Raw genomic sequence first — 20,277 nt, 5'->3', positions numbered from 1 at the left:
TTGACTCTTGATATACATAAGTTTTTTATGTATTTAAGGAAAGATCAAATAAGAAGAAAATTATCATAAAGCTTAAAGAATTAATTCAATTACTTAAGGATGTAGAAAATAAATTAGCTACATCTGAAGAATCTTCATCAACATCTGAAAAACCGTCTTTATCAAAAGAGATACATGAAGAAGTTATTAGAAAAACACCCAAAGTATCATATGAAAGAACTGTCAAAATATATGACAAATCTTTTAGAGAGTCATCATAGAAAAAATCTTATGGAGAATCATTATATCAAGAGTTCATTATAACATACAAAAAATTTGTAGCATCATATGAAGAAGTTCTAACAACATATGAAGAATCAGTTGGAAAAACATCTAAATATTCATCATAATATTCATCCATTGATTTATCAGAATCTTCATTCAAAAATTCATCTAAAGACTTAAGTGAAGTATCTTCTAGAAGAAAAACAAAAAAATCAGATGACACGGTAAACTTTTGCTTTAAAGTTATAAAAAAATGATGATGAGGTAACTACTCTATCCTACAAGCAAATGTTTGATTTAACTATTAAGCTTAGTAAGGAAAATGAGAAGTTAGAAAGAAACCTATTAACTTCTAAAAATCATGTTAATCATCTTGAAAGTGATAATAATAGACTTAGTAATGAACTAGATGAGTTTAGAAGACAATCTTTAAAATCAAGCAAATTTGAAACTTGTGATTCTTTGAGAAATGAAATTGAAATCTTGCATGAAACCTTAAGTAAATTTACTAAAGGTAAATAGAATCTAGGCTTAACTTTATCTAATCAAAGGGCTTCACATAATAAAACTAGATTATGTTATCGACCTAATAAATTCTTTATTAGTATTTGTCATGCAAAACATAAGACAAAACATTCTATTTATAAATGCAACTATTGACATAAACTTGGTCATCATGAAACTTTTTATTTTTCTAAAATACATTATTTAAGGTGGTCTAAAGGGTATGTCTCAAGACATCTTAAAACCAATAAATTAAAAGGATCCAAAAATATTTGATACAAAAAATGAAAAAATCATATTTATTTTGTAGGGATGCTTTGCAGCTTCAACGACAAAAATGCAAATCAAGAAAATTTGTGAAAAGTATGAGTCCAAAGATTCTTCTAAAAAGATACGTTGTTCATGGATTGCATTGGAAGCTTGTTATTCTTTTAAGTATATCACCAAAGAATAAATGGTTTTGAAGATCATCTCTCATATCAAGTGATTTAGAGAGATACAAAAGTGTTAAGTCTGATTTAATTTTTTTTTGTCAAAGGGGAAGAATCTAAAAGACTCATTGTGGTTTAATGTAAATCACTTGGTATAAGAATAAACTCGGAAAACTCCAGTTATTCCTCTAAGATTTGTTTAATTAATTACTTACTCCATCCAATTTATTTCTCACTAAACATTCATGTGAAAAGTGAAGTTTTTAAGAAAAGGGGGTGTGAAATCTAAGAGAGAAGGTTCGCAAAGAACAATCCAGGCACAAGGTCTCTCAAGGCCCAAACGAGCCAAAGAAGCTTAAAAGCATCATTTAATCGATTACGCCTAAAAGGTTAAGCAATTAAGCTCTTTTAAATATAAAAATTCACACCTAGGAATCAATTAAACCTAAAGCTTAATATATTAAAAACCCAAGAGCTACACACCACCTTAATTAATCAATCAGAATCAATTTCCATTGGTGCTTTAATCGATTAAATCCTCGTTTAATATATTAAAACCTTTCTATAAATATGTAATTTGTTTTTCATTATTCTCACCCCTCTCATAATCTTATCTTTATCTTCTTGCTTACTTGTGTTTGTGTTCTTGTGCTATTTTTTGTGCTACTCTTGTAACTTCATCATCACCACCATAATAACACCAAAAAGGATCCAATCCTCTGGTTGTTCCTCAACTCATTATTACTTCTCCAATTAGTTATCTTCCCAAGAGTTGACAAGTGAAAAAAATATGTTAAATACGTAGGCATTTTTTTTACTTGTTTTACAAGAAATCAAATGAAAAACTCCAGATTTATCAATGAAAAGTGATAAAACGACTGTCTGGAGATTTTAACCGTGCGTTGATTAAAAACAAGAACAAGCAAAATGGATTAAGAAATATCCAAAACAACACAAGAGACCAAGCCAAGGAGTTTCCCAACAAATAAAGGCTCGCTAAGCCAAGAATACAAGCGCACTTAACATAGAAAGGTGCAACCTCCCTAAGCAAAAAAAAGGTGTGCTTAGCTAGGAAAGGCAGTTCAAAGACTTCAGGGTTAAGTTACTCCAAGCTGAAGGAAGGGTTTTGTAGCTTAGTGATTGTCGATGGTGCACTTATCTAGCATAGGTGAGATGGCTAGTCATATGGTAGATGACATTGACTAACCTAGAAGAAAGTAGGTGTGATAAGCAACCATGGGCGGTGCACTTAGAGAGCCTACCCTTTCTAACCCTATAAATAGGGGTGCCAGACAGATATTTGGAGAGAATGGATTGTAATACCCCGAGTTTCCTAAAATACTCTAAATGATATCAGTTGAGATCAATCGAGTTCCTATTTTCTCTAAAAGTCATCAGTTGGGATAATTAGAGTAACTAGTGAGCTCAAATTGACTTAATTAATATTATTCAATACTGACCTTTTATTAATTGATACAATAGAGACGTTTTGATAACATTAATAATGAGTCAGTGCTAGGAAAAATATTAAACATTGTGCCACTTAATATTTATGTTACTACTAATTCTATCATTTTTTACCACAAGTTTCATACCCACTTCTATACCACACATGCCATATGCTTACAAATTTTCTTATATGATACTTCTATGTATCATTTCGTTTCCAACAAAGTGGGAAGGCTTAGAAGAGGAAAGATAGAAAGAAGAAGGAAAACCTAAGGGAATAAGAACACTTGGAGATCATCATCATCACTTCATCAATCTCATCTCATCTTCATCATTCATCAACTTCTTCATCATCAATTTGCAACGTGGGTTATATGTAGAAACATTAAGTTGTAGAAGTTAGGGATATTAGATGGGAATTGATGATATTGAATTATTGCTATGTTTTATTCCATTACCATGAGAAATCCTATGAATTGCTGTTGATGCATGCTTATAGTGGTTCAATGTGATTATGTTGTGAATGTGTATTGACGTTCTTTTAGTGGATGGATCATGTATGGGTTATTGGTTGAAACCCCCTTCCTTGTTGTCTTATTTCTGCAGAAAATGACGCTCTCGTTGGGCGAGCCCTGGAGAATAGAAAGCGAGCTATCTCGCGATTATCGTTGGGTGACCTTGATACAATTTTGCCTTTGTTTGTGCCTTGCTGGGGGTTCGTCGGGCGAACCAAAAGCGAGCCAGCCTCGCTGGCTGCTCGCTGGGCGACCGTGATAGGATTTTGACAAATAATTTTGTCTCTTGTTAGGATTGTTCCACATGCATGTTTGATTATGCTTTGAGCTATCTATGATAATTATTGTGGTTATTATGCATGCTTTCTATCTATGAATTGAGGCTTGTGATTAAACGATAACATGATCGGAAAATTATAAGAATTTGTGAGGAAACCTTAATGGCAATTAATGGAATGAATTAAGGATATAACTAGGATGTTATGAATGACATAGATGGTAACTCTTGTGTGCATGATACCTAGGTGTGTGTCATGGGCAAGCGATTGTCTAAATAAGAGGTGAGGTATTGTATGGAACATGTGATGTTGTTGTGATACTAAGGTGATGTGACCACCTTGTGGTTGTCGAATATAATCACGATGTCGTTTATTTTTATCATGTAGTCGTAAACAACCCCTTACTTGTGATATCCCAAGAGATGATGCTTATATAGAGCTCTATTGGGATATACTCACCATTACTTTGACCAGGGTTGGGTCCCAAAAGAAAACGATGGAACCTTAGTGGGTTAGAGTCCCATACGGGTGAAAGGCTTGAAATGGGTTTGGAGTCCCATAGGAAGCGACAATTCATAAGGTTGAAGAGTCCCTTAGAATCCCTAATCCATGCGTATTATCGAAGTATGATATAAGGATATGTGACCCGTGTCGATAAGTCTAGACATAGGGTTGGCCGAGGAAAGATGCCTTGGTATGGTTTACGACTAGTGATGGTTTAAGTTGATGAGTTCAAGCAACATGTTTCCATATAGTGCAAGAGGTGTGAGCTCAAGTCTTTTCCCCTTCGACATGAGTTAGGATGATGTTAGAACCTTGTAGAGCCGGGTGGACCCATAATATAGGGAACCCACTGGGATTATTATCTCACCCCATGTTGTTGATTATTTTTCAGGTGGTTCTGATCAGGCGAAGGGTTAGGAAAAAGTAGCTTGACATCCTTTCGTCCTTTGATATTTTGGATGGCATATCCGATGTGTAGTTTTTTTTGGAGATCATCTCACCATGATCTAGCTCTTAGTTTTATATTTTTAGCACCCTTGTGTATATTAGTGCCATGTATTGTATTTCTTTTGGGGCATGTAATATGTACAATGTTGCTAATAAGAACTTACTATTTCAATACCAACTTTACAACTACGTATAATATGTACATTCTAGACATGTATTATATGTGGGTGTTATAATTGGTATCAGAGAAGGTCGTATCCTCGACCTAGCCATGAAATATTATGAATATTTATTTTTGCCTCAAATGTGTGTTATCATCATTATCTTGGGTGTTATATTCATAGTATTGAGTCTGATCAACTTAATTCTATTTGTATGACGTTTATGACCATGGCTTATAAACGCAAAGGTCATGGTAGACCCAAAACTCAGACTTCCGATTCAGATCCACCAAGCGGTAGTGAAGGTGTTCTGTGGTCTTAGTGCAACAAATGCAATAACAACATAACCAATTCATTCAACAGATGATGTAACAACTGAATGGTAGCTTTTGTCCTCAAGTGGTTCCACTAGACGCTGCAGGTGGGAGTTTCTTGGATTTCTTCCACATGAATCCTCCAAAATTTCATGGCGGATTAGATCCTATGAAGGCTCACGAGTCGATAATTGGCATGGAAAGAATCTTTCAGATTGTGCCTTGTAGTGAGGAGAATAAGGTTGTGTTTGCTTCTCACATGATGAGGGGTCCCGCTACGAGGTGGTGGGAAAGTGCTTCAATTTTGATGACTAATCAGAGAGTGCCTAGAGATTAGGAATATTTTAAGACTACATTTCTAGATAAAGTATTTTCCTAGCTCTTTGAGGACTCAGAAAGAGTTTGAGTTTCAGCAGCATATAAAAGGTACTATGTCGGTGGTTGTGTATGCTGAAAAGTTTGAGGATATGGCTGATTACTCTAGGAAGACTGTGTATGCACCAAATGAGAAATGGAAGATTGATCAGTTTCTGTTTAGTTTGAGGGGTGAAAACTCTCACAGTGTGTCTCAAAGGGAATTCACTACTTATGTTGAGTTGATAAGGCAATGCTATGTGGCTGACAATAGTTTGAAGAAGGTCCGAGAGGAAAGAGATCAGTATAGGGTTGGTCAGAAGGATCAAGGAAGACCAAGTCATAAGTTCATGCCTAAATCTCAACCTTTCAAGGGGAAACAAGTGAAGAATGCCAAGTCTAACCCTCCTCCCTCTTGCCAATTATGCCATAAGAATCATTATGGAAGGTGTAACCTTGGAGGATTAAAGTGTTATCGATGCCAGGAAGAAGGCCACATGGCTAGGGATTATCCTCAGAATAAGAATCAGATGCAAGGAAAGAGTAATGGTCAAGTTTATACCTTGGATGCAAAGAAGGCTAAGAGTAATAATGCTTTGATTACCGGTATGTGTTACGTGAATAATCATCTTTGTTTTGTATTGTTTGATTGTGGAGCGACACACTCTTTTGTGTCAATACAATTTATGAAGCACATTGGCTTACAAGAAATCCCTTTGTCTCCTCCCATGGTGGTTACTACCGACATGGATGATGTTGTAGAGACACCGTTGATTTGTGAAAATTGTTCGCTATCGGTGGATGGTAGATTTTTCCAAATTGACCTTATTTGTTTGCCACTTAAGAAGGTTGATGTTGTCTTGGGGATGGATTGGCTTTATGCTAATTCGGTGTTTATTGGGTGTAAAAAGAAGCTAATCATCTACGTCTAGTGAAGCTACTCCGAAGGATGTATTAACCACTATTTTGGAAGGTACAATTGGCATGGTTAATTTTTTATTCGAGAAGGTAAAGTATGTTCTCTTGGTTCTAACCAAGGAAACGAGTGATGATCTGAAGGTTTCACAAGTTTATGAGTTTCCAGAAGTTTTCCCCGAGGATGTCACTTCTCTTCCTCCTAAAAGGGAAGTGGAATTCTCCATTGATCTGATACCTGGGATGGCTCTAATATCCGTTTCTCCGTATTGTATAGCACCACTTGAAATTAGATATTTGAAGGATCAATTGGAGGAGTTGTTTACTAAACATTTCATCCGACCTAGTGTCTCACCCTGGGGAGCTCCAATGCTACTAGTAAAGAAGAAGGATGGTAGTATGCGGTTGTGTATTAATTACCATTGTCATACCCTCAAACTTAACCTATAGCTACATCATACCCTTGAACCCCAATTCATGAGCATGCATCCCATACATGTAATCTCATATGCATTTGTACTAAGTGATCCACAATAATCCACAAACTCAAGACATATGATTCATTTGTGAAGCTTCAAGATCCCCTGATCATGTTGAGGTGTGCCCAAGACACCTTAACCCTAATATCTATCCTAAATCATCTAACAAATCTTGGAATATCATTAAAGACATCTCACTCACTCTCCAAAACCCTAATTGGATGGTGAGTCCCCGTTGAAGACACGTCAAGATTCATCTGATCACCCAAGGACCTCAACCCTAGCTCTTGACCCCTTTGGTTTGTATAAGTCATGGTTCACCATGAGTCTTGACCATATAATTGAGGACCCATAAAATCCAAATTTTCTTCATGCCCCAAACCTTGAAGCATCTCAATATATCCCTACCATAATTTCTCTGACAATGGTTCTTGATGAAGCTTATGATTCAAGAAACCCTAATTTGGGCATCATTTGATCATTGACCGTGCTTCATTTTGATCACCCTATCATTTCACCACTCATTCAACATCATCTTAAGTCATTTTCAACCTTAATTCACCATTTAACTGTCCATTCAATTCATGTTACCAATACTTGATTTGATCATGGTTTTTAAACTTTCAAGGCATTTGATTCACCCATGAACTTGACCTAACATCACTCCACAAATCTCCAAGCCTCATTTTACATCACGATGTGATCATATAAGCTTCAAACATCCATCATTACACCATAAAAATCAAGAAATCTCAAAGTCACAGTTTTAGGTCATGTTGGTTGGTCACATTTTGGCAAGAATGGCCTATGGCAAGTTCCAAACTCCATAACTTTCTCATCTTACAAGATTTTTTAGTTACACTTTAAGAAAAACATCCTAATTGAATCCCTCTCCAACTTTGCTTCAAGGTCTAAGACCTATTTCATTGAGAAAGAACCTCAATGTTTTCATTGGCCAAGCTGGTCCAACATGCCTACCATACCCTAAAAACATGACCAAGACCACTACTTTACCACATTGCCATTTCCAAACCACGACTCTTTTTGACCTGGTTCTTTTTGCATCTGATCAAGGACACGGAAAGGTACATATGGAACAAATTTCATGCAAAATGCCCGAGCCAATTTCATTTGGACCTAGTTCAAAGTTGTTGACTTACCATGATGCACAACCAGACACACCTTAGCCAGAATTTGCAAATCCAATCACCTAGGTTTCATTTCATTCCAATATGATATATATTGACTTATGACATATTATGTAACATACCAAGGCCCAAATGAAGGTCAACTTTGATGTGGAAACCTCTCCAATCTCCTAACCCGATGCCATGTGATTTTTTAGAAATTTCCTAAAATGACCAAAGTTCAAATGCATAGAAGACTATTTCATTGCCTTTGTTTGTTCCTAATTGGTGCTAAGAACCGGACCTCAAGATTTTCTTTACCGTGGTGTGTCCAATGGTATGTATCCCAAAGGAACCTTCATGGATTTCCATTATAATTTGGTTTTCTTCTTACTTGTTCACACATCTGAGCAAAACTGAATCCGAATTCGTCTTGTATAAAACTCTTCCGCTTAAGAAGAACTTGGACTATAGCTTCTGAATATACTTCTTATCGATGATGGATGCATTCTCGGGGTAATCTTGGTTTTCCAAGAACTTCATGATATCATAGAACCAAGGATGGTCGTCAGCTTCATCTTCTACTGCCAAACAGTACGCAGGCTCGTCCAAGTAGTCAAGGTGGAAAGTTGGTGCTTCATTTTTCCATTTGACCTTAAACATGGATGAAAAAGTTTCCAGGGTGTCGGCCAGTTGATTTTCCTCTATGGGATTGTGGTTGAATGTAATCTCTTCAAAGTATGTGATCAGTTTCAGAACATGTTCTTTGTAAGGGATGAGCTTGTGATCTCGAGCTTCCCAATATCCTTTAACTTGGATGATGACCAAGGCTGAATCTCCGTAGAATTCAAGAATTTTTATCCTAAGATCAATCGCAACTTCAATGCCGAAGATACAAGCCTGATATTCTGCTATATTGTTGGTACATTCAAAGCACAACCTTGTAGTGAAGGGTAAATGAAAACCAGTTATGGATGTGATGATTGCCCCGATGCCATTGCCATGAGTGTTAGAAGTTCCATCAAATACCAGGTTCCATTGAGATCTAGTTTTTGGTCCTTCCTCAGGATCGGGTATGTTGCAATCTCTTATCAGCATAATGTCCTCAGTAGGGAACTCAAAACGCATAGACTGGTAGTCCTCTAAAGGTTGATGTGCAAGATAGTCAGACAATACACTTCCTTTGATAACCTTTTGAGTGACATGTTGGATGTCATACTCGGTTAAAGCCATTTGCAAACGGGATACTCTACCGGTTATAGCAGGCTTCTCGAAGATGTACTTGACTGGGTCCATCTTGGAGATTAATAGCATCGTATGGTTGAGCATATAACTTCTTAGGCGTTTGGCAGCCCAAGCAAGTGCACAACAGGTCTTCTCAAGCATTAAATATCCACTCTCACAATCGGTAAACTTCTTGCTTAAGTAAAATATGGCGTGTTCTTTCCTACCAGTCTCGTCTCATTGGCCGATGACACATCCCATATATCCTTCAAGGACGGTAAGATGCATGATCAAAGGTCTTCCAGGCACATGACGCATCAAGATGAGAGGTTCTTGTAAATACTCATTTATCTTCTCGAAAGAATTTTGGCAGTCGTCGTTCCAAATGATGGCTTGATCCTTTTGAAGTAGTTTGAAGATTGGCTCGCAAGTGGCTGTAAGGTGAGATGTGAATCTAGATATATAGTTCAATCTACCTATAAATCCTCGGACTTCCTTCTCGGTTTTGGGTGCAGACATAGCTTGTATGGCCTTTACCTTTTCAGGATCCACCTCAATGCCACGTTGGCTAACGAAAAAACCTAGCAGTTTGCCAGATCTTACCCCAAACGTGCATTTGTTGGGATTAAGCCTCAACTTGAATTTCCTTAGTCGTTCAAAAAGCTTATCCAGATTGATAAGATGCTCCTCTTTGGTTTGGGATTTGGCGATCATATCATCAACGCAGACCTTGATCTCTCTATGAATCATATCATGAAAGAGTGTGACCATGGCTCGTTGGTAAGTTGCACCAGCATTCTTTAATCCAAAAGGCATAACCTTGTAGCAGAAAGTTCCCCATGGAGTTATGAAAGTAGTCTTCTCCATATCCTCCGGAGCCATCCTGATTTGTTATAACCGAAAAAGCCATCCATGAAGGAGAAGACAGAGAATTGAGTGGTGTTTTCCACTAACACATCAATGTGGGGTAGTAGGAAGTCGTCTCTGGGACTTGATCTATTCAAATATCTGTAATCTACACACATACGTACTTTGTCGTCCTTTTTGGGCATGGGAACAATATTGCTTGAGGCAGCTAACAAGAATATCAAGATGATTGTGTATAAAATGGTAGAAACCTATAAAGATTGGCACAAAATTCTCCTGTTCACATTACATGGATACTGCACCTCAATAAGTACCTCCACTAGGGCAACCCCATTCTCTCTAGTGTATGGCATCGATGTAGTTCTTCCTGTTGAAGTAGAGATTCCTTCCTTAAGGATTTTGACTGATGTCAATCTTGACGAAGCCGAGTGGGTGCAAGCTCGATTTGACCAACTGAACCTCATTATTAAGAAGCGCTTGGCAGCTGTCTTTCATGGCTAACTATACCAAAAGCGCATCAAAAGAGCACATGACAAGAAGGTATTTCCTCACAACCTCAAGGCCAGAGACCTCGTGTTGAAGAAGATTCTACCAATTCATACTGACCCAAAGGGAAAATGTACGTCGAACTACGAAGTCCCATATGTTGTAAAAAAGGTTTTCTCTGGAGAAGCCTTAATCCTTGCAACTATGGATGGTGAAGATCTTCCATCCCCCATAAACGGGGATGCAGACAAAAAATACTACGCTTAAAAAAAGAGTCTGATAAGTTGAAAACCGAAAGGGCGACGTATGCAAAAATGGGTATTCCGATAGACTGGAAACTGTAAGACCCCAATTTTGACCCTAAGATCCCTCATGCTTTTCTCATCATATGCATTAGCATTGGGATCACACCTTGACATCCTCCTTACCCCTATTTCATTAGGTTTGCATTGGAAGAGATCACCAAGCATCATTTGATTGTATCATACTTCATTTTTCTTTGTTTACTAACCAAATTACCAAAAATATGTCATTGTATAGTTTACCTCTTTGGTAGGTAATGTACATGCTTACATATGCTCTATCAAGCTCACATCTAGGGTTTAAGACCCTCATTGTAAGGAGATCAATCAATAATTAGTTTGATATGGCTCTAATTATCATATATGAATCCCCATGATCTTCATATGTTATTTTGATCAAGAAATCATCAAGAGTTTGGAGTTGGTTTGCCTTGGAAACCCTAATTCATATGGGTATCTTATGTGACTTCTTCAACATGTTTCTTCAACAATTTATCAAATATTTCAAGGGATACTTAAAATTACATCATATTATGCATATATTATCCTCTATGAGTCCCAAAAGTCAAGAGAATATCAAGCTAGCAAGTTGGTTCATGGTGGTTGACCAGAGGAAGTCAACTGATCAAAATTAGGGTTCCCTAGACCTTATCTCCTACATTATTTGTCATGTGAAAATGATTCCAAGATAAATGTTACTCTAAATGACATTCCAAACAACTTTAATGTTGAGGTCTATAGCTAGGTTTACTTGTAAAGTCATTTTTTATGGTGAAAGATTATAGGTCATTTTGTCTAAACCCTAATTTGGAGGTCAACTTCCAAAGACCATAACTTGCTCAATTTTTATGATATGAAATCCATTCAAGTTTCATGATCAAATTCAAGACGTCTAATTCAACTTTGATGTTTTGAGGAAGTGCAAATTCAACTTTTAAATGCATGTGATATGAGGAAACATTACAGGTCATTTTGGGCCAATACCATTGAACAATTGATTTTCCTCAACTTCTAAAATGCATAACTCCTTCATTATAAATCTAAATAGGGTCAAATTTGTGAAAAAATTTAAGTAATTTGTGAGAGCTATAACTTTGATGAAGGAATTTTTCTCATTTGAATCCCATAGAAAAAGTGACTCAAGGTGGAAGAAGTGAACATATGGCTTGGTACTTAGAATGTTTTTTGACATGTTTGATTTTGCAAACTTCCACCTTAATATTCAACATGATCCAAGCTTCAAATGAAGAAGTGTTCAACATGAAAGTTCTTCCTCTTGATCTAATCTTTCCAAAAAGTCCAAATTCATCTCATTTGGATAATGAATGAATGACTTGCGCATGGCTTAAAGTTGAAGGACCGTTTGGAAGATTTGAAGATCCATTTCCATATGACTTCAGCATTGTTTACACTCATTTTTGGACCTAAATGCATCATTACATGAGCCTATCACACGCCCATGCATCCATGCAAAGGCAAATTTCTATTTTTGGAACTTTGAAAGAAGTGTGCAACTATCAATGATCTTGGCTATAAATAGAAGCCTTCTCACTCAAAATTGAGGACCCTTGCGTGCCAACTTTGAATCAGCAACCCTAAACCCTCTCATTCAAAGGATAAGCTTGGTGATTTTCATTGAAAATCGAGTTTGAAATCTCCCACTCTTTTGAGATTCAAACTCCAAGAGTCCTTCTTATTCCTTGACCCACTTCCTCTCTATCAAGCATCAAAAGCAAGGGCAAGCACAATTAAGAGCAAGTTCGTGTCCATCTGAACCTGCAGTGAAAGTGAATTTTTGAATTTTTCATCTCTTCGATTCTTACTCAATTATCCAATATTCTTGTTGATTTTTGGTTGTATGAAGTCCTACCAATGTAGGCAACAAGATTGAGTTGCTTAAAGGTCAAATCGAAGCAACTCAGATCATGATCCTCAAAATTCAACTCCCTGTATCTTTCTATATACTTGGAGTTAGGTGAAATTGAGGCCAGATACGAGCTCCTAAGCATTTTTACTTTAAATTCATATCCTCCTATTTTATTTTGGTGATGCTTGAAGGTGGACCAGTCCAGTGAGGTCCACCAGAGAAGAAGACCGGAGCTCTGGCTCCGGCGATGCGTTGACGTGTCTCAGACCATATGATCCTTCTATTTTGTTTTAATCTTGAGCGTCCAAATTGATTACCACGCGTGTGGCACATTGACTGAGATTCACCATGGACAGCGTGCTCTGATCCACTTGATCTGCCACCTCAATTAATGAGGGAGATCAAGTGGTCCACATTTTTTAGCATTTTCTGATTTTCATTTTAATTGATTTATTTTCATTAATTCATATTAATTTTAACATTGATCCAAAAAATATGGGACTTTCACCAAAAAATTTCAAATATTTTTCTCTTTCATTTTCTGAATTAAAATTATTTTTTGGATCAATATTAATATTTTTTATGATTTAATTTTTTGTGGGCATATTTTAAATTGTTTAAAAATACTTTTATGTTTCTAAAAATTATGAAATTTTTTCTCCAAGGTCCTTTGACCTTGTTTGACTTATGATAAATCTCTTGCCATTTATTTGTTATTTTGAAGAGGTTTTAGGATTTTGATCAACCATACTTTAATTTAATGCATTTTTGATTGATTTTTAATTGTTTAATTGTGAATAAATTGTGTTGAGCTATTTAGATTGACTTGTTGAGTTTGACTTTTATTGTTGGGCCTTGGTCAAGGTTGATTTGACTTTGTTGGATTAAAATTTATTGGATTTAGAGGATTGATGAAACGTACATTTCATCTTCCAAAATGAATGAATGATTTTAATTTGATAAAAGACCTCCCATGACTAATTTGAGTTTATTTCATTTCCCATACCTCTTCATCTTCAGTCCCATTCTATCCCATCCATTTCATTTGACCTATGATATCTCTATATCCTAAGGCTAGTTGATTGCAAAATCACCATAAGTATGGATGAGATTAGGTCCACCCTTTTGCCATTTTCTTTTAAGTGTTGTATGTTTTAGGAGTATGGTTCATAATACCATATCTCTAACATGCATTAACACTAAAAAATTTATTGCCCGGCCTCAAATAGTTGTGACTTCTACATAAGTCCAATTATGATTGCTTAACATAGCGCTAAATTTTGACCCAAAAGCATAGCATTCTAGTAAGTGAGATTGTAAGTCTCCCTCCTTTCATGGTATTGTGTGGAAACTTGGCCTTTTTTCCTTCCTTTGGAAGATGTCTTGGTTCAAGGATCCATGCTTGTGAATAGAGGGTTGAGTGTTCTCCAAAGAATGACTTAAACAATTGAAAAGCAAAAGTAATACTAACTTCTAATCAATTAACATTTGACTAACTTTTAATTTCAAGTCATTTACTTTTTGCACTTTAAATTCAAGTCTTTATCATTTGCCATTATTCATACCATTTAACTTGCTTACTTTAATGCCATTTTCACTTTGCTCACTTGAGCCATATCTTGTGATTATATTGTGATTGTATATACTTGTTTGTGTATTTTGTTTGTGTTTGTGGTCTTTTCACCTTAATGTACATAATAACAACAAAGCCCCTAAAAAAGATTTGTGTGGACTGTTGGATTGGATCTGAGACATTGGACTTAGAATTAGGCAACATTTCCTATGCAAAAAGGACCTGGCCAATGCCAACTTTTCTGAATCCAGTCATTGTGAAGTGAATTTTAATCTAAAGCAAGTATTGAGATCCCTTTTGAGTTCATCTGCTACATGGTCTTGATGCAAATGTTACTTTGAACCTATGTCTAATGCCTTATTCTGAGCCATTCAAGGAGTATGTCATCTGATACATGGGAGATTATGAAGAAGATCATGGAATTTCTAAGCTTGGATGTGGCTATCTTTATTTGATGCCTTTCTCTTCACCTTGCTATTGTGTGTATTTATATTGCTTGATTCTTAAGTCCAAGGGAAAATTGGGTTTCTATATGACATTCTTGTCTATTGGATTGCATCCCATTTGTCAGATATTTTCAACTCTTAACTTTTAATTTTTGCTTAGGATTTGTCTCTTCATCTTCTCCCACTTCTTAAATTTCAAATCTCTCTCTCCTTTTAAAAACTTCTTTGCTTGTGATTTCTAAACCTTGACTTTATTGCAAGTTAGAAAATTTGGCCTTATGCCATTGTATTTTCAAACTTCTTTTTCTTTATAAAACTTGTAAATGAACTTAACCATACTTGACTTAAAATCTCAAAAGACAAAAAGAACTAACACTCATTCAAACTCTTTTAGGCCTTTTGTGCCTTTGTTAAACTTGAAATTTTGTTAAAAAAGCAACTCACTCACTTTGAAATTGATACCACGAACTACGAGGTTTTGATTCCTTATGTTTATGTTGGTATGTAGGCACAAGTCCGAAGGTCTTGTCAAACACAAAAATATAATTAATGAATTCTTTTCTCATCCCCACATTCTATTTATTGCAAACATCTTTTATACCCAAAACACATGTACACACAAAAAAGGGCTCCCTAGGAGTACCTAGGACACTTTGGATGCTAACACCTTCCCTCTGTGTCACCAACCCCCTTACCTGTAATCTCTGGCATTTTATTAGTTTTGATTTGAAAACTTATTACCTTTGGATTTTGTTTGTACTTTTCCCTTTTCCCTTGGAAACAATAAAAGCGCGGTGGCACCTCTGGTTTAATTGACATTAAGTTTATCTATAGCTTAATGGTCATGAATTTACCGTTACAGAAATTAAGTGGCAACTCTGCTGGGGAGTAGTCTCCAGTGGGTTTAGCCTACTTTTTTGTGTGTATATAATTGTAGATTTGATGTATGTATATTTGTTTCTATAATATAATCAACTTGTTGTGCTTGGTGATCTCTGAGTGGTGAGATAAGTTCTAACCCGAACTTGAGTGCAATTAAGATAGGAGGATGGTATAGTCATGTTCGACTTGTGTGGAGTAGTCCTTAACAAGTTGGCTTGAGATCCATCTACTCAGTGGAGACCCTTTTGGATCTATTGATGTCACACAAGTTATTTGTGGTTAGGCATTACTTTCTCTGATTTGGAGTCCGAGAAGCTGAGGACCATAGAACATTTAACCCATCTTGGCCTATTTAGGACGTAGTGCGGAGACTGTTTAGGTGTAGACTTGATAACAGTTGTTACGCGATACTACACTCAGACGAGTTTCTCTTGAGAATATTATGGGTTGATGAGTCGGTCATCCTAACCTATAACATTCATCACACGAAAAAATAACTTCAAGGAACTGAGGTTTTATTTGCAAATACTTTCAGACCATGGATTGTGGACGAAGGAACACTAAGAAGTACGGTTTCAGATGTCCCGACTTGAAAGAGTTAAGGAAGCTCTCATATTTTGTATTAGATCCCTTGGATTTCAAACAACGTCATAGGAAGCTTTATATGTATTATCTATTGATGTGGTTAAAGGACTTCTAAGTGTATTGGTTCAGTTTTATGACCCTCTCTATCGTTGCTTCACTTTTCCCGATTATCAGCTTGTGCCTACATTGGAAGAGTATGCCCATCTCTTGGGGATACCTGTTTCTGACAAAGTTCCATTTAGTGGATTGGAGGAGATTCCCATATCTCATATTATAGATGAAGCTCTTCACTTGAAGAAGTCTGAGATTGAGGCTCATTGGGTGAAGAAATGAGGAATGTTTGGGTTGACTTCTGAGTTCCTCATCAAGGAAGCTATTGCCTTTGCTCAAGCCGGTAGTGTGGATGCTTTTGAAGCTATCTTTGTGTTTCTCATATATGGGTTGGCTTTGTTCCCTAACATTGATGGTTTTGTTGATGTTAACGCCATTAGAATCTTCTTGATTGGGAATCCTGTACCTACTCTGTTAGGTGATATGTATTTCTCTTTGCATCTAAGGAATTCTAAAGGTGGTGGGACGATTGTGTGCTGTGTTCCTCTTTTATACAAGTGGTTTATTTTGCACTTGCCTCAAACACCTGCTTTTATGGAGAACAAACAATGTCTAAGATGGTCTCAGAGACTTATGTCTCTCACTAATGATGATATAGTTTGGTATGATTCTTCATTGAGTAACTTGGATATTATTGACAATTATGGTGAATTCTCCAATGTACCTCTCATTGGTACACAAGGAGGAATCAACTACAACCCTGCTTTGGCTCGTCGTCAACTTGGGTTCCTCTTGAGAGACAAACCTAATAACACTCAGTTAGAAGGTCTTTTCTATCCAGAGGGTAAAGATCCCCAACATTTAAAGCAGAAGATGATACATGCTTGGCATAATGTGCATAGGAAAGGAAAATCCGAGCTTGGTCTGCGCAATTGTATAGCTTTGCAAGCTTACACTCTTTGGGTAAAGAAGAGAACTTTGGAGTTGAAGATGCCTTGTGCTTGTGAGAGACCTATGTCTATGGTTGTGTTTGAGCCATTAACTCTCCCTAACCAAGATGTAGAGGAGTTGAAAGACGCACTCGCCAAGATGAAGCAAGAGAAGGATATGTGGGAAGAGAGATTCCATGCTTTGAACAGAAAGCATAAGGAGTTGCAGCTTGAGTCTAAGGATAAAAATGCGCTTATTGAACTTCTTGAAGACCGAGTAGTAAAGAGACAGAGAGAGCCAGAGGTTTCATCTTCCTCTAGTATACCTCATCCTTCCGTTGCTTGGAAGAAGATTGTAGGTCAGCTTGTCCTCGAGAAGACTCAGATGAAGACTTCTTTTGAGTCCGAGATTCGACGCATCCGAAGGAAGTACGCGCCTGCAGCCAGATCATCTGACACCGTTGTTAGGGGATCCTTAGGCTGATTAGTTTCCTTTCCTCTTGTATTTTTGGTTTCTGAAATTGTACTCAGTGTAATACTTCCACATTATATGAATAAAAGAGATTTTTATGGTCAATCAAATTGTTATAATTGTTATTATATATTTGCAAATAAAATGGTTTGTTCCTTGAAAATAAAAACAATCAAAGCATTGTATTTCATGCATCATTTCAGGTTTTTCTTCCACCAGATGTCTTATTGGTTATTCTCTTGTGCTTCAGCCAAGCTGACTCATCGATACAATACTCGCGCCAATCATCTGAGAATCATGGAACACTTGGAACAAGAGAACCGAGAACTGAAGGACGAGATCGCCCGCCTGACTTCCATGATGGAGTCTGTGTTAGCTTCTCAAAGTAAATCTTCTCGAACACCTGCAACTCCTCCTCCTCAGAGAACTGTCATTTCAGAGGTTGTTACTTCGACCGTGCCTGCCACTCAGTTTGCTCCTACTATGCCTGCCGGATTCCCATGGGGAATGCGGCCCAACTTTGTGCCTAAAGGTTTTGCGCCTACATTTGCTTCCATGTCGACATTTAGCCTGGTCATGTTTGTTCCTCCTCCCGTTCTTCACACGCTGCCTCGTGTTGAAGACACCATCTACCATTCTGAGCCGTCTGAGGGTCCGGATGTTTATGAGAAAATGGACGAGATGAAAGGCCAATTCCTTGAGCTGTGAAAGGAGTTGAAGACCTTGAGGGGAAAAGATTTATTTGGTAAGAGTGCTGCTGAACTCTGCTTGGTTCCCAATGTCAAAATCTCGGTGAAGTTCAAAGTCCCTGACTTTGAAAAGTATAAGGGAAACAATTCCACGCTCAGCCATCTTGTCATGTATGCTAGAAAGATGTTGATGCAAACTGATAATGATCAGTTACTGATTCATTACTTTCAAGATATTCTGACTGGTGCCGCTCTGAGGTGGTACATGGGTTTGGATAGTATGAGTGTCCGCACGTTAAATGATTTGGGTGAGGCTTTCGTAAAGTAATAAAAATACAATGTGGATATGGTGCCAGATAGGGACCAACTCCGGTCGATGTCTCAGAAGGACAAGAAGACGTTTAAAGAATATGCCCAAAGATGGAGAGAGCTAGCTGCTCAGATCAACCCTCCATTGGAAGAAAAGGAGATGACTAAGATTTTCCTCAAGACCCTGAGCTCATTTTACTATGAGCGAATGATTGCTAGTGCCCCTAGTGATTTTACCGAAATGGTAAATATGGGGATGAGATTGGAAGAAGGTGTCCATGAGGGATGGTTATCTAAAGAAGAAGTATCATCGAGCAAAAGGTATGGTAACCGTTTTTCTAAGAAGAAGGAAGCTGAAGCCAATGCTGTATCAATTGGGAGGCAAAGGAGGCCTCATGTCAGAAGAAGTCCGCAACTCCGTCAACATCATCATCAAGTATCATCTGTCATTCCAGTATTTTCCAACAATCAATTTATGTCGGTTCAACAACAACGTCAACAACAACCACAACAAAGAACGAACAATTACAACAACAACAATACCAACAATAATCATCAACAACAACAGAATTTAGAGAGGAAGAAGGTCTCTTTAGACCCAATTCCTATGTCTTATGCTGAGTTATACCCATCTTTGGTTCTCAAGAACCTTCTTCAACCAAGAAATCCCCCGCAAATTCCAGAGCCACTTCCATGGTGGTATAAGCCAGAGCTTCATTGTTCCTTTCACCAAGGGGCTCCTGGCCATGATATTGAGAATTGCTATCCGCTGAAGTATGAGGTCCAAAAGCTCGTGAAGAGTGGGATTGTGTCCTTTGAGGATCGTGCGCCTAATGTTAGAGAAAACCCGTTGTCCAGGGAGTTTCCGGGTGTTTGATGTACGACGTATTCGTCGATCTTTGGTTGAGATGCATAAGACCCTGTGTACTATTAGTGATTATGAGCATGATCACGATAGTTATGCAGTCTGTAGTGTGAACCCCCGAGGGTGTTCGGTTGTCAAGAGAGATATCCAGAGGTTGATGGACGAGAATGTGATTCAGATTCAACAATCAAGGGATATAGATGATGTCAACGTGATAGTACCAGTGTTCAAAACTCCTGAGAGGGTGGTAATTCAGTTCGATCGCAGCAGCAGTAATAGTGTCAGCAATAGATCGGTATCACCGTTGGTAATACGATTAGCGGGCTCAGTCCCGTATGCATCCGATAGAGCTATTCCGTATCAGTATAATGCTATTATGTTAGAGAATGGTCAAGAGGTTTCGTTGCCTACGACCAGTTCTGTAGTGAGTATTGTTGATGTAACGAAGGTGACCCGCAACAGTCGTGTCTTTGGTCCTGTTGTCCCGAAGGATGTAAAGGATGTCAGTAAGAAGGTAGATGTGCCTGTGGTGAATCCGGTTAGCGCTCCAAGATGTCAGTCTGGTGAGTCCAGCAGTTTGAAGCCTAATGATGATGATGAGGTACTTTTTTTGATAAAGAAAAGTGAATTTAATGTGGTGGAGCAGCCTCTCCAAACTCCTTCCAAAATTGCAGTGTTGTTTCTGCTCATGAACTCTGAAGCGCACAGAGAAACATTGCAAAAAGTATTGGAGCAAGCTTATGTGGAACATGATGTAACAGTAGACCAGTTTGATCACATTGTGGCTAACATCACTTCATGCAACAACTTGCGTTTTTGTGATGAGGAACTTCCTGAGGAAGGCAGAAATCACAACTTAGCGTTGCATATATCAATGAACTGCAAGGAGGACGCTCTGTCCAATGTATTGGTTGATACCGGTTCTTCATTGAATGTACTCCCGAAGTCAACTCTTTCCAAATTTTCGTATCAAGGAGCTCCGATTTGA

The 20,277-nt window shown here is 37.5% G+C and overlaps 2 protein-coding genes across 2 annotated transcripts; one reads left to right on the top strand and one right to left on the bottom strand.

Moving 5' to 3' along the window:
* Nucleotides 1–5,298: 5,298 nt before the first annotated feature.
* Nucleotides 5,299–6,153, top strand: LOC127102328 (uncharacterized). Its single transcript, XM_051039707.1, has one exon. It carries the CDS (start codon nt 5,299–5,301, stop codon nt 6,151–6,153), a length of 855 nt encoding a protein of 284 aa, XP_050895664.1.
* A 2,057-nt stretch (nt 6,154–8,210) lies between these two features.
* LOC127102327 (uncharacterized) lies at nt 8,211–9,038 on the bottom strand. Its single transcript, XM_051039706.1, has one exon. It carries the CDS (start codon nt 9,036–9,038, stop codon nt 8,211–8,213), a length of 828 nt encoding a protein of 275 aa, XP_050895663.1.
* Nucleotides 9,039–20,277: the final 11,239 nt, after the last annotated feature.

This window comes from Lathyrus oleraceus, chromosome 7 (genome assembly GCF_024323335.1).
Source record: "Lathyrus oleraceus cultivar Zhongwan6 chromosome 7, CAAS_Psat_ZW6_1.0, whole genome shotgun sequence".
NCBI classification, from domain to species: domain Eukaryota; kingdom Viridiplantae; phylum Streptophyta; class Magnoliopsida; order Fabales; family Fabaceae; genus Lathyrus; species Lathyrus oleraceus.
Note: the sequence above shows the minus strand (reverse complement) of the source record. Positions and strands in the feature narration are given on the sequence as shown.

What these genes read in the sequence shown, in the direction of transcription:
- LOC127102328 (XM_051039707.1), top strand. Translation starts at nt 5,299, where the DNA reads ATGTCGGTGGTTGTGTATGCTGAAAAGTTTGAGGATATGGCTGATTAC.
- LOC127102327 (XM_051039706.1), bottom strand. Translation starts at nt 9,038, where the DNA reads ATGGACCCAGTCAAGTACATCTTCGAGAAGCCTGCTATAACCGGTAGA.